Source organism: Rissa tridactyla, chromosome 6 (genome assembly GCF_028500815.1).
Source record: "Rissa tridactyla isolate bRisTri1 chromosome 6, bRisTri1.patW.cur.20221130, whole genome shotgun sequence".
Taxonomy (NCBI): Eukaryota; Metazoa; Chordata; class Aves; order Charadriiformes; family Laridae; genus Rissa; species Rissa tridactyla.
Window position 1 is genome coordinate 15,875,575 of NC_071471.1, and position 10,973 is coordinate 15,886,547.

The 10,973-nt window shown below is 61.3% G+C and overlaps 2 protein-coding genes across 2 annotated transcripts; both read right to left on the reverse strand.

Moving 5' to 3' along the window:
* Nucleotides 1–431: 431 nt before the first annotated feature.
* On the reverse strand, nucleotides 432–4,666 carry KLHL30 (kelch like family member 30). The gene is made up of 8 exons (XM_054206239.1): nucleotides 4,515–4,666; nucleotides 3,369–4,209; nucleotides 3,111–3,279; nucleotides 2,814–2,900; nucleotides 2,437–2,592; nucleotides 2,151–2,339; nucleotides 1,420–1,565; nucleotides 432–871 (listed from the first exon to the last, which is right to left on the reverse strand). The coding sequence occupies exons 2-8, from the start codon at nucleotides 4,140–4,142 to the stop codon at nucleotides 620–622; spliced, it is 1,773 nt and encodes a 590-aa protein (XP_054062214.1). The 5' UTR covers nucleotides 4,143–4,209; nucleotides 4,515–4,666; the 3' UTR covers nucleotides 432–619.
* A 335-nt stretch (nucleotides 4,667–5,001) lies between these two features.
* ESPNL (espin like) lies at nucleotides 5,002–6,919 on the reverse strand. Its single transcript, XM_054205331.1, has 4 exons — nucleotides 6,884–6,919; nucleotides 6,685–6,822; nucleotides 6,419–6,593; nucleotides 5,002–6,383 (listed from the first exon to the last, which is right to left on the reverse strand). The coding sequence occupies exons 1-4, from the start codon at nucleotides 6,917–6,919 to the stop codon at nucleotides 5,128–5,130; spliced, it is 1,605 nt and encodes a 534-aa protein (XP_054061306.1). The 3' UTR covers nucleotides 5,002–5,127.
* Between the last annotated feature and the right edge of the window lie 4,054 nt (nucleotides 6,920–10,973).

Genomic DNA, 10,973 nt, shown 5'->3' on the forward strand with positions numbered 1-10,973 from the left:
CACAAGGGGCCACTGAGGCGTTGGCTGCTTCACCATGATCCTCGGGTCACTTCCCAGAGAGAGAGAAATAGGATGAAGCGCCCCACCACAGGCTGCCATGCCACCCGAGGAGACAAAGCATTCAAAAGCTGGTTTATCTCCTGGGATTCTGCTCCACAGGGCGCAGGAGCAGGTCTGACAATTCAAGGTGGGCCAGCGAGATGCCAGAGAGCTTTGGGTATCAGGAAAGAGATTCTACCAGTTCCCCTTGTGTTTCCCCATACTGGATGTCAGTGTGATAGGGAAAGGGGCCATGACCATCAGGCAGCAAGGCCAGTCTCTGGTGGGATGAGCAACAGCTTGGGAGGCCTCGAAATACCCTAAAAGCTTCAGGGTTTTGGAGTGGGAAAAAGGCAGTACTTAAAAAAAAAACAACAAACCAACCAAACAAAAAGAGAGCAATAGCCAAAGCGTGTTTATATGGAAAAGCCTTTTCCCCATGGTGGTGATGGGGGAACACACTCCTGATGCCCCAGCCAGCCTTGCAGAAGGGTTTCCATCTCCCCCCCAGCAGAGCTGAACCAGCAGCAGGGAGAGAAGTGAGAGCTGCGCAGGGTGACAGGCAATGCTGTGGGTCGTCCTACCACCCATGGTCACCCTGGAAAGCCTCCGTCCACTTGGAGGTGTCCATGAAGATGGAGGAGGAGCTGTGGAAGAGCCAGAGGCAGGGCAGGGAGCCTTCCTGCATCCAGAGGTCCTTGGTGCAGTCATACACTTCCATCTCCACCCGGTAGTCCCCGTCCATGCCCTTCCAGTGGCCACCGGTGACAAAGAGCCGGTCACCCACCGGCACCATCCCGCCATTCTCATGGAGTGTGTGCAGGAGCTGCACCTGTGTGAGTGGCAGGGTGAGATGCAGAGGGACTCACCCCACCCTCTCCCAGGGACCTCCCGCTCCCACCATGGAGGACATCGACTTGAGCAAGCACAGCCCCATGGCCTGTCATCTCTGTGAGGTTCGGGGGCCCCTGGGGCCATGTCTTGCTTTCAGCAGCATCCCCGTGTTGTGCCTGTATGGGACCAAGATTTGGGGTGCTGTGGGGAGCCTGGGGGGGTTGGAGTGGACAGGCAGGATTTTGCTGGAGTGCGCAGGCAGGAGCCTGGGAAGGTGGTGCTGGAAAAAGTGGGGTTTCCGCAGTGTGAACACTGCTTAAAATCAGTAACTCAGTGCAAAAGCCATGCTCCTAGTTGCGGGTGTGATGGGGGAGCAGGGAAGGAAGGACTGGGGTGTCTTCAGCTCTGCAGCGGGTAAAGTGCCAAGAGATGAGCAGGTGGGAGGGAGAGGGAGCGTGAGGGTATGGTTGCGGGGTGCTGGTGGGGAGGGAAGAGCTGTCCCACCTCCCCAGGAGAGTGATTGCACCCAGCCCCACATCCTGCTACCTTCTGCCAGATGTTGGCCTCTGGGTTGTACACGTGGACCTTCTTGGTGTTGTCCCCGATGAGGTAGATGAGCCCGTGCAGGGTGGCACAGCGTGGGGCCGAGAGGTACTTGGGGATGAAGGGGGACGTGATCACACTCCACAAATCTGCAAGGAGCAGCGGTCAGCAGTGCATCCCACCCTTGGCTCTTGACGCAGCTGCCAGTGGCTGAAAAAAGCACTGCCAACCCCAGGACTATTTAAGGGGGAGTTTGAAAGGGAAGGGAGGGGACAGAGCAGCCAGGCAGGGTGGCAATGCGGTCCCCAGCCCAGACGAGGCTCTTGCACAAAAAAAAAAAGGTGGAGGGGATATTGTTTGTAGCGGTGCTGTGGGATGGGGGAGACCGCCACGGGCTTTGCAGAGGCTGCCCAAGGAGGTGGCGTTGTCACAGAGGTTTAGTTTCTCCCTGACACAGGCAGCCTCCCCTACCCGTCTGCCCCAGGGATCCCACTCCACTGAACTGCAAGTCCGGGCTGTACTGGAGGTCAGCAGCTGAGGTCCATGCTGCCAGCAGCTGTGCTCCTGGCTGGCTCCTGGCCCTGTGCTGCAGCTGTCACCAGACCCCGGTCGCACCTGGTTGCACCCCACAGGGCTGTGCCTGGCGGCACAGGATGTGGCCTGCTTGAGGGTCCCCCCCAGTCCTGCTCCCTGGGAAGGCATTGGTGGGGCACGGCAGCAGGGCCGGCTCTTACCTTGGACAGGGTTGTAGCACTGCAGGGTGAGCGCGTTGTACTTGACGGCACAGGAGCCTACCAGGTAGAGCTTGCCCAAGCAGCTGGCAGCCGCAAAATTGCTCACGTACTTGAGGGCTGGGCTGATGGCACACCAGCTCTTGTTGTAGGGGTCGTAGCGCTCCACTTCCACCACGTCCACCGTCGTCCCTGCAGGGTGGCGGGACGCTGCAGCCACCCCAGTGCTCTGGGGGACCCATGGACCCCCCCCACCCCAGCAGCACCCACACGGTCTTCGCAGCCTTACCCCCAATGACGTAGATCTCACCGTTGAGAACAGCACTGGTATGGTTTGTCCGGGCTCTCAGCATGGAAGCGATGGGCTTCCAGGCACCGTCCTTGGGGCAGAAGCGCCAGGCCTGGGTTGTCGACCATGTGTCGTTCTGGGACCCCCGGGAGCCGCCTGGAGAGGGACAGGTCAGGCGGGCCACCCCCTCCAAGCGCAGCCGTCCCTGGGCATCCCTCACCAGCGGATGGATCCGCTCAAGAGGGCAGCAAGGAGAGGGCTTTGCTCAGAGAGGAGGGCAGCCCCTGGCCCCATGCCAGCGCCCACATCTTTGTCCCCCATCCTCCATCCCCGGTCCTTGGGGACCCCCACTCCGCACCGGCAGCCCCAGCACCTACCTGTGACGTACACATCGTTGTTCAGAGCCACCAGGGAAAAGCCCCATTTGTTGTAATCAGGGAAGTCAGGCAGAGCCATCCATCGCCCTGAAACCCAGCAGAGCCAAGTGATGACCACCTCCAGCCAGCAATGACGCTTTTCAGCCAGCCCTGTTACGCTCTTCCTTCTCCCCTACCCCAGTGCCCCTCCTGACACCAGGAGGGTGTTTGGCAAGAGGTGGCTTTGGGGTAGATGGGAAGTTAATTAACATGCAGGAGGAGGTGTGCGCTTGCCTCATCCCTGCCACGGGCACTTACTGGTTTTGGGGTTGTAGAAGGCAAAGTTCCTGGGAGCAGCCGGCACCTCCAGCCCCCCATCCTCATCCTCGCTCTCCTCCAGCACACGGCCACCAACCACCACCAGCACCTCCTCCAGCTTCTGTGGTAGGGTCGGGAGGCTCTTCCAGGCACCGGCATTGCTCTGCCCCTGACAGAGAGGCCGGGCAGGACTGTCAGGCTCTGAGCTGAGCCTCCTTCCTGGCTCGGGGGATAGGATTTGGGGCAGGGGATACCCACCATGGCACGGGATTGGGCAACGAGGGCCTTGCTGGCATCCGAGTCACGTACGAGGGGCTCAGTGGCAAGCAGGTTCTGCAGGTACTGGTCAGGCAGCGAGACAAGGTGGGCCAGCTCCAGCAGCTCGGGCAGAAACTGGGCTCGGGGCCCCGGGTCATGGCGTACCCAGCGCAGCACAGCCTCAGCCAGGCTCTGCTCCTCCTGCACCTGCAGCTGGTCATTGGAAAGGTAGATGGCCAACCTCTCCTTGGAGAGCTGAAGGAACTCCTCCTGCTGAGACACAGCTTCAAAGTTCTCCTGCAAGAAAGACCAGGCCTTGGAGGAGACCTCGGGACAGCCATGGCTCTCGCCGAACTCACAGATACCTAGGCAGTTGGTGGCATCCATCTGCTGCCGGAGGTAGCGGCTGCAGACCTTCTGGATAGTGGGGAAGTGGAGCTGGCTGGAGGTCCGCATCAGTCCCTCCACGTTGCCTTGGTTGATGGTGACCTTTCCTGTGTAGGCGAAGTCAAGCAGCATCTCCAGCGCGCCGGGGTCCACCTCCTTCAGCTCTACCCGCGCTGCAATGCTCTCGGCAAAGTCGCCGGAGAACATGGCATGGAAATAGTGGCTGCACAGGGCCAGCACACCGCGGTGGCAGGGGAACTCCTGCCCGCTTGCCACCAGCGTCACATCTGCCAGTTTGGGGTTGGCGCGCAGCCGCTGCAGCCCCTCCAGCACGCCCTGGGCATGCGAAGGCAGGCAGAAGTCAAAGTCGTCCATGTTCCTCACCATGGTGCTGGGGATGGCCACAGGGCCTTGCCGGCGGACAAAGCCCAAGCAGAGTGTGGCGAGGGTGTCCCTGCCAGGAAAAGGCGATGACATCTCCCTCTCTCTACTTCCCCCCCTCCACCACCCCCTCCCAACCGCACCTTCACAGCGCCCGATTTACAGGCACAAGCAGGGGGACAACGCTCCCTGCTCCCTGCCGCCCCCCACTCCCACTTCCACGGGTGGCTGTGGTTTCTCCTCCTCCCCCACGCTCCGAGCTGCGCTGCTGGAGCTGACACCGACTTTTTTTTGGGGGGGGTGGGGGGGGTTAGAGGGATGGCGGTGGTTTTGGGGCTTGGCTGAGCCCCGCTCCAGCTCTCTCCCTCCCATTCTCACCTGGGCTCTGCAGCCCTCCGTCCGGCCCGCCGCAGTCCCGGCACTGGGGAGGGACGCCCCGGCGCGACACGGGATCCAGCCGGGACAGGGAGGGACACACTATTTTTAGGAGGCACCGGGACACCGCTCCCTGCTCTTAAAGGCACCGTACGGGCAAGAGCTGCCCGCTGCTGCCCATCCCCATCGCCCCGCGGCTTTGCTGCTTTTTGGAAAGCATCCCTCCGCCGCCAGCCGGGCACCGCAAGCCTGGGAGAAAAGGGCTCCCCCCAGCATCCCCCCCCACTCAGCCCCATCGGTCGCCAGGGGTCCCCGCGATGTCTCTCCTCCCCCCCCCCGCTGCGGCTGCTGATGGCGAGTGTTAAATATAGGGTGTTATCTCACTCCTGGGTGGACACAAATAAACGGTGGCAGCCGCCTCACCGCGGGGGGCGGGAGGCCGAGACACCGATCCCGGGGCGGGGGGAGGAGGGGTCGGGGTGCCGGGGTGGTTCCCCTCCGCCCAAAAGCTTTCTCCATCTCCTCGGGAAGCCTCGCTCAGCTCGGACAGAACCGAAAAGGCGTTTATTGCAGCCCGCGGCTTCACGCAGCCCTCCGCCCTCCCCAGCGACGGGCATCACTCCTCCAAGCTGAAGATCTCGGCTTCCTTCTCCTTCCAGAAGGCGAAGCTGCGGTCCATGTAGCGGCAGATCTCCTCTCCCTCTCCCCTGGCCTCCCCTGGCCGCCGGGCCGGGCTTTTGGGGGATCCGAAATACCTGTCCTTGATGTCGTCGAAGCCGTCCCGCCAGCCTCGCCGGCCGGCGGCGATCTCGTCGGTGACGGCGCGGTGGAAGGAGCGCACCGCCCGCCAGCCGTGCCGGCCCAGTTGCTCGAAGACCTCGAAGCAAAGGAGGTGGCGGCCGCGGCGCTCCTCGGGAGGCAGATCCTGCTCCAGGATGCGGAAATAGCCCAGCATGAAGAGCTCCAGCGACAGGCTGTCATAGTCGGCCGGGCCCCCCCCGGCACTCGCCACGAACTGCTCCGGAGATAGCGGGGCGCGCCCGGCGGCGCGGGGCGGCGGTGGCGGGGGGCGGCGGGAGGCGGCGTCCCGCCAGCCTCCCAGAAGCCGCTGGATGGCCGCTCTCTGCCTCGCCAAGCGGGCCGCACCCCCCTCCCCGGTCCCCGCTGCCTCCCGGGGGTCCCCGGCGGGCGGCGGGGGGGGCCCGTAGGCGGACCGTCTCCAGTGGCTCAGGAAGAGCATCACGATCCGCTCCTTCCTCAGGCTTCCCCACTCCGGCCCCGGCCCCGGCGAGCCGCCGCCGTCGGAAAACGCCTCCTCGCAGCTGATGCCCGAATCGCTGGCGGCCTCCGCACCGCTCCCCCCGGCCGCCTTCCCCTCCGCCACCCCCCAGGCGGGCTCGAAGGCGCCGCGGAGGCTGCGGACGCAAACCCCGCACTGCCGAATCTCCCGCTGCGCCAGGCTGCCCGACGGCTCCCGCGGCTGCCCGACGGTGGCGGCGGGGGGAGCGGCGGCGGCGGGGGAGGCCACCCGTGCCCCCTCGGCGTGGGCCAGCAGCGCGGCCAGGCTGCTGACGGCGCCGGCCAGGCGGCCGCACCAGAGAGGCAGAGGCTGCCCGGGGGCGGGCGGGGGGCTGCGCACGGTGATGCTGAGCAGCGGGGCGGGCAGGAGGGCCCGCAGCTCCCGCGCCAGGCGCCGCAGCTCGCCCTGGTACGCCTCTCCCCGCCGCCGCAGCCGCAGGCTCTCCACTGCCCGCTCCAGCTGCTGCAGGTCCGCTTCGGTCAGCAGCTCCCCGAACGGGCCCAGCACGGCCTGGCGGGAGGGCGAGAAGCGCCAGCAGCCCGCGTCCTGCGGAGTAGGCGCCGTGAGCATCCCCCCGGGCCGTCAGCCCCGTGAGCCCCCACCCCCGGGACGCCCCGTACCTGGCCGCCCGCCGCCTCCTCGTCTGCCAGCCGGGCCCGCAGCCGGCGGACCATCACCTGCCGCTTCCACTCGGGGATGGGGCGGCCCCGCTCGTCGTGCGTGGGTACCAGGGAGTCCGCGTCCACCTCCGTAGGGTCCGGCCCGGGGAGGCCCGCCCCAGCCTGCGCGGGCAGAGTCACGGGGAGCTCGGCGGGGAGGGGGGCGGCAGCCGAGGGGGCGAACCGGGGGCCGCGGGCGGAGCCAGCGACCTACCGGATGGGCGAAGAAGGGCGCCGGGATCCTGGCCCGCTGCGAGGGCTTACGGAGCTTCAGCTCGGCTGGCACCGACCTGCCGGGCTCCATCCCCCGCCGGGCCGGGCGGCTGCCGGGGGGAAAGGCGCAGGCCTCCTCCTGGAGGAGGGCAGGGAAGGGGAGATGGGCCCCCAACACCCCCGGGCCCCTCACGCGTTACCGGGTGAGGGGTACCCCGTGAGGATGCCCGGCACATCGCTCCGGTCCTTGCGGGGAACCCTCTCCAGGAAAGACCCACGGGCGGGGATTTCCTTCAGAGGACGGGACGGAGCTGCCAAGTTCCCCGTTGTCCCCTCCACCCTCCTGGGGCACGCCGCGATGCTCTCACAACCGAGGACCGAGCCCGGGGGAAGACGGGCTGGCTTTCCCCGGGGGATGGGGGTGCTTACTGCCCTATGAGGGCCTTACCTGCCTCGGGGGGGCTGAGCCGGCCGCCGGGGAGAAGAGGCACCCGGGTGCCCCCCTGCCGAGTGCAGGGGGTCGGGCCCTGCCCTGCCTTGCCCAGGCAACTCCCAGAGGTGGGTGCAGCTGCACCCCCAAAGTCCCCGCGCTGGGAGCAAAGCGCACTGAGGGACGGGAGGCCGGAGGGTTGGGCAGCCCTGGAGAGGGCAGGGGCCACGGCTTTAGTGCTGCTGCAGGGCAGAGAGCGCAGTGAGCATCACATTAATATTTGACAAGGGCATCGAGTGGCAGCGCTTGGGCTCAGTGGGTGGCATCGGTGCCAGTCCTGGAAATAGCAGCTCGGTGGCTTGGCTCCAAGCCTCGTCCGGCTCCTTGGGCCAGTGGAGAATGGTCAAATCTGGTCACAGTGCCTGCTCCCACACATGGCCAGGCCGGGTTTTGGGGACAGACAAAGTGTTTGGAACTGCCTGGCACAGCTGACAGGTACCGACAGTGGGGGATCTTTGGCAGAAGGACATGCCGCACCGCTGCCCAAGTATCTGTTACTGATATTCAGCCATGTTTGTATTCCTTCATTCCACCAACATCCATTATATATGTCCAGGATGGATTAGTGGGGCTCGGTTACACATGAGAAATTCCATCGAGGGGATGGAAGAGAATCAAGAAGCAGCAGATCAAAGCCTTTAAACACCGATCACCCGTTGAGGATTCATTACAGATACAGCCTCTTAATCCATCCCAGGCCCTGGTGTGGGCTGACGCCTGGCACAGAGTGGGTTTTGTCGGGGGATGAGCTGACACCACCCTGCAATACAGCTGCAGCACCGGAGCGGGTTACACTGACAGCAGCACAATGCCCTGCAATATTGATGGGGGATGTACTATGGAACACAGCCCGGTGACAGAGGCGCCATGCATCTCAGGTTAAGCAGACAGACATTGCGAGCTGTGACACGAACCGCACTCGAGCCTGCTCCCATCTCATTGCCAGCACGGTGGGTGAGGGACAGAGCTTTGCCAGCTACTGGGCCAAGGGGGGATTTTACCAAAAGCCCTGTGAGGGTTGGATCTTCCTCCAGGTATGGAAAGCTGCTCACAAACGTCCTGCCTCCTGCTCCCCTGCAGTGCCAGAGAAGGACAGAAAAGGACACCTCAATGCCCGGCCCCTTTAGGCAGTGCCTGTTGTTGTTGGTTGTTGTGCCAGCACCACACACTTACAGAGTGGTTGGGGTTGTCAGGGACCTCTGGGGGTCATTTGATCCAAGCCCCTGCTGAAGGAGGGCCACCCTGAGCCAGATGGACTTTGTGCGTCACTGAAAAGAGCCAGGCTCCATCTCCTTTGCACCCTCCCTTCAGATATTTATGTATATGGAGAAGATGCCCTGAGCCTCCTCTTCTCCACGCTGAACATTCCCACCTCTCTCAGCCCCTCCTCACTGGAGAGATGCTTCTGTTCCTTCCCCATCTTGGTGGTCCTTCGCTGGACTCTCTCCAGTCAGTTTCTGTCTCTCTTGTCCTGGGGGGGGGGAACCAACACTGGATACAGCACTCTAAGCACGTGAATGCGGTAACTTAAGACACTTGAGAAAAAACAGTGCACGATACCTCTTTCACCAACATTAAGGGATACAGTGGATATGCAATGTCAAATTAAGTAGCACCTGAGTAGAACAGTCTGATTGATTGATGCAAGTTGTTTGCAGAGAACCCTGAGGTGCTTTGGACATAGTCTATAGTTTCATAGAAATAGTCCAAAGATTAGGGCCAAACACAGAATGGCAGGGGTTGGAAGGGACCTCTGGAGATCATCTAGTCCAACCCCCTGCCAGAGCAGGTTCACCCAGAGCAGGTTGCACAGGAATGTGTCCAGGCAGGTGTTGAATGTCTCCAGAGATAGAGACTCCACCACCTCTCTGGGCAGCCTGTTCCAGGGCTCTGCCACCCTCACAGGAAAGAAGTTCCTCCTCACATTTAGGTGGAACTTCCCATGCTCAAGTTTGTGCCCATTACCTCTTGTCCTGTCACTGGGCACCACTGAAAAGAGCCTGGCCCCATCCTCCTGACACCCACCCTTTCAGTATTTATAAGCATTGATAAGATCCCCCCTCAGTCGTCTTTTCTCCAGACTGAAAAGACACCAGTCCCTCAGCCTTTCTTCATAAGAAAGATGTTCTAGTCCCCTCATCATCTTGGTAGCCCTTTGCTGCACCCTCTCCAGCAGTTCCCTGTCATTCTTGAACCGGGGAGCCCAGAACTGGACACAGCACTCCAGATGTGGCCTCACCAGGGCAGAGTAGAGGGGGAGGATGACCTCCCTCGACCTGCTTGCCACACTGTTCTTGATGCAGCCCAGGATGCCATTGGCCTTCTTGGCCACAAGGGCGCATTGCTGGCTCGTGGTCATCCTTTTGTCCACCAGGACTCCCAGGTCTCTTTCCACTGAGCTGCTCTCCAGCAGGTCAGCCCCCAACCTGTACTGGTGCCGGAGGTTATTCCTGCCCAGGTGCTGCACCCTACACTTGCTCTTGTTAAATTTCATAAGGTTCCTCTCTGCCCAACTCTCCAGCCTGTCCAGGTCTCTCTGAACGGCAGCACAGCCTTCTGGTGTGTCAGCCACCCCCCCCAGCTTTGTGTCATCAGCAAACTTGCTGAGGGTGCACTCTATCCCTCCATCCAGGTCATTGATTGAACAGGACCGGACCCAGTACTGACCCCTGGGGAACAGCACTTGTCACTGACCTCCAACTAGACTCTGTGCCCCTCATCACGACCCTCTGTCTTTCAAGCAGTTTTCAGTCCACCCCGCTGTCCATTCATCTGACCCACACTTCCTAAGCTTCCCTATAAGGATGCTGTGGGAGACCATGTCGAATGCCTTGCTGAAGTCAAGGTAGACAACATCCACTGCCCTCCCCTCATCTATCTAGGATGACATAGGATGGATATATATATAGGAGGATATATTCCAAGCTTACGACCCTGGACTTTAGGCATGCAGACTTTGATCGCTTCAGGGATCTGCTGGCCAAAGTGCCGTGGGACAAAGCCCTAGAGGGAAGTGGGGCACAGGACAGCTGGTCAGTATTCAAGGATCACCTTCTCCGTGTCCAGGAGCAAACTATACCGACAAAGAGGAAGTCAGGAAAGAATACTAGGAGACCTGCCTGGGTGAACAGGGAGCTCCTGGACGCACTGTCACACAAAAAGAATCTTTACAAGGAGTGGAAGAAAGGACAGCTAGAATGGGGGGCATATAAGGAAGCTGTCTGAGCAGCAAGAGACCTGGTGAGAAAAGCTAAAGCTCAGTTAGAATTAAATCTAGCCAAGGGCATCAAGGGAAACAGCAAAAATTTCTATAGGTACATTAGTGGCAAGAAGAAGACTAAGGAGGGCGTGGGCCCCCTCAGAAAGGAAACGGGGGAGCTGGTGACAAGTGATATGGAGAAGGCCGAGGTTCTCAACGACTTCTTTTCCTCAGTCTTCACTGGCAAGGGCTCCAGCCACACTCCTGGAGTCACAGAAGACAATGGCAGGGGTTGTAAAGAACTGCCCATCGTAAGTGAAGATCAGGTTCGTGACCATCTGATGAACCTGAAAGTGAACAAGTCCATGGGACCCAATGGGATACACCCACGGGTACTGGGGGAACTGGTGGATGAGGTTGTTAAACCGCTCTCTATTATATTCCAAAAGTCATGGCAGTCTGGTGAGGTCCCCACTGACTGGAAAAGGGGAAACATAATCCCCATTTTCAAAAAGGGAAAGAAGGAGGAACCAGGGAACTACAGGCCAGTCAGTCTCACCTCCATGCCTGGTAAAGATTATGGAGCAGATCCTCCTGGAGG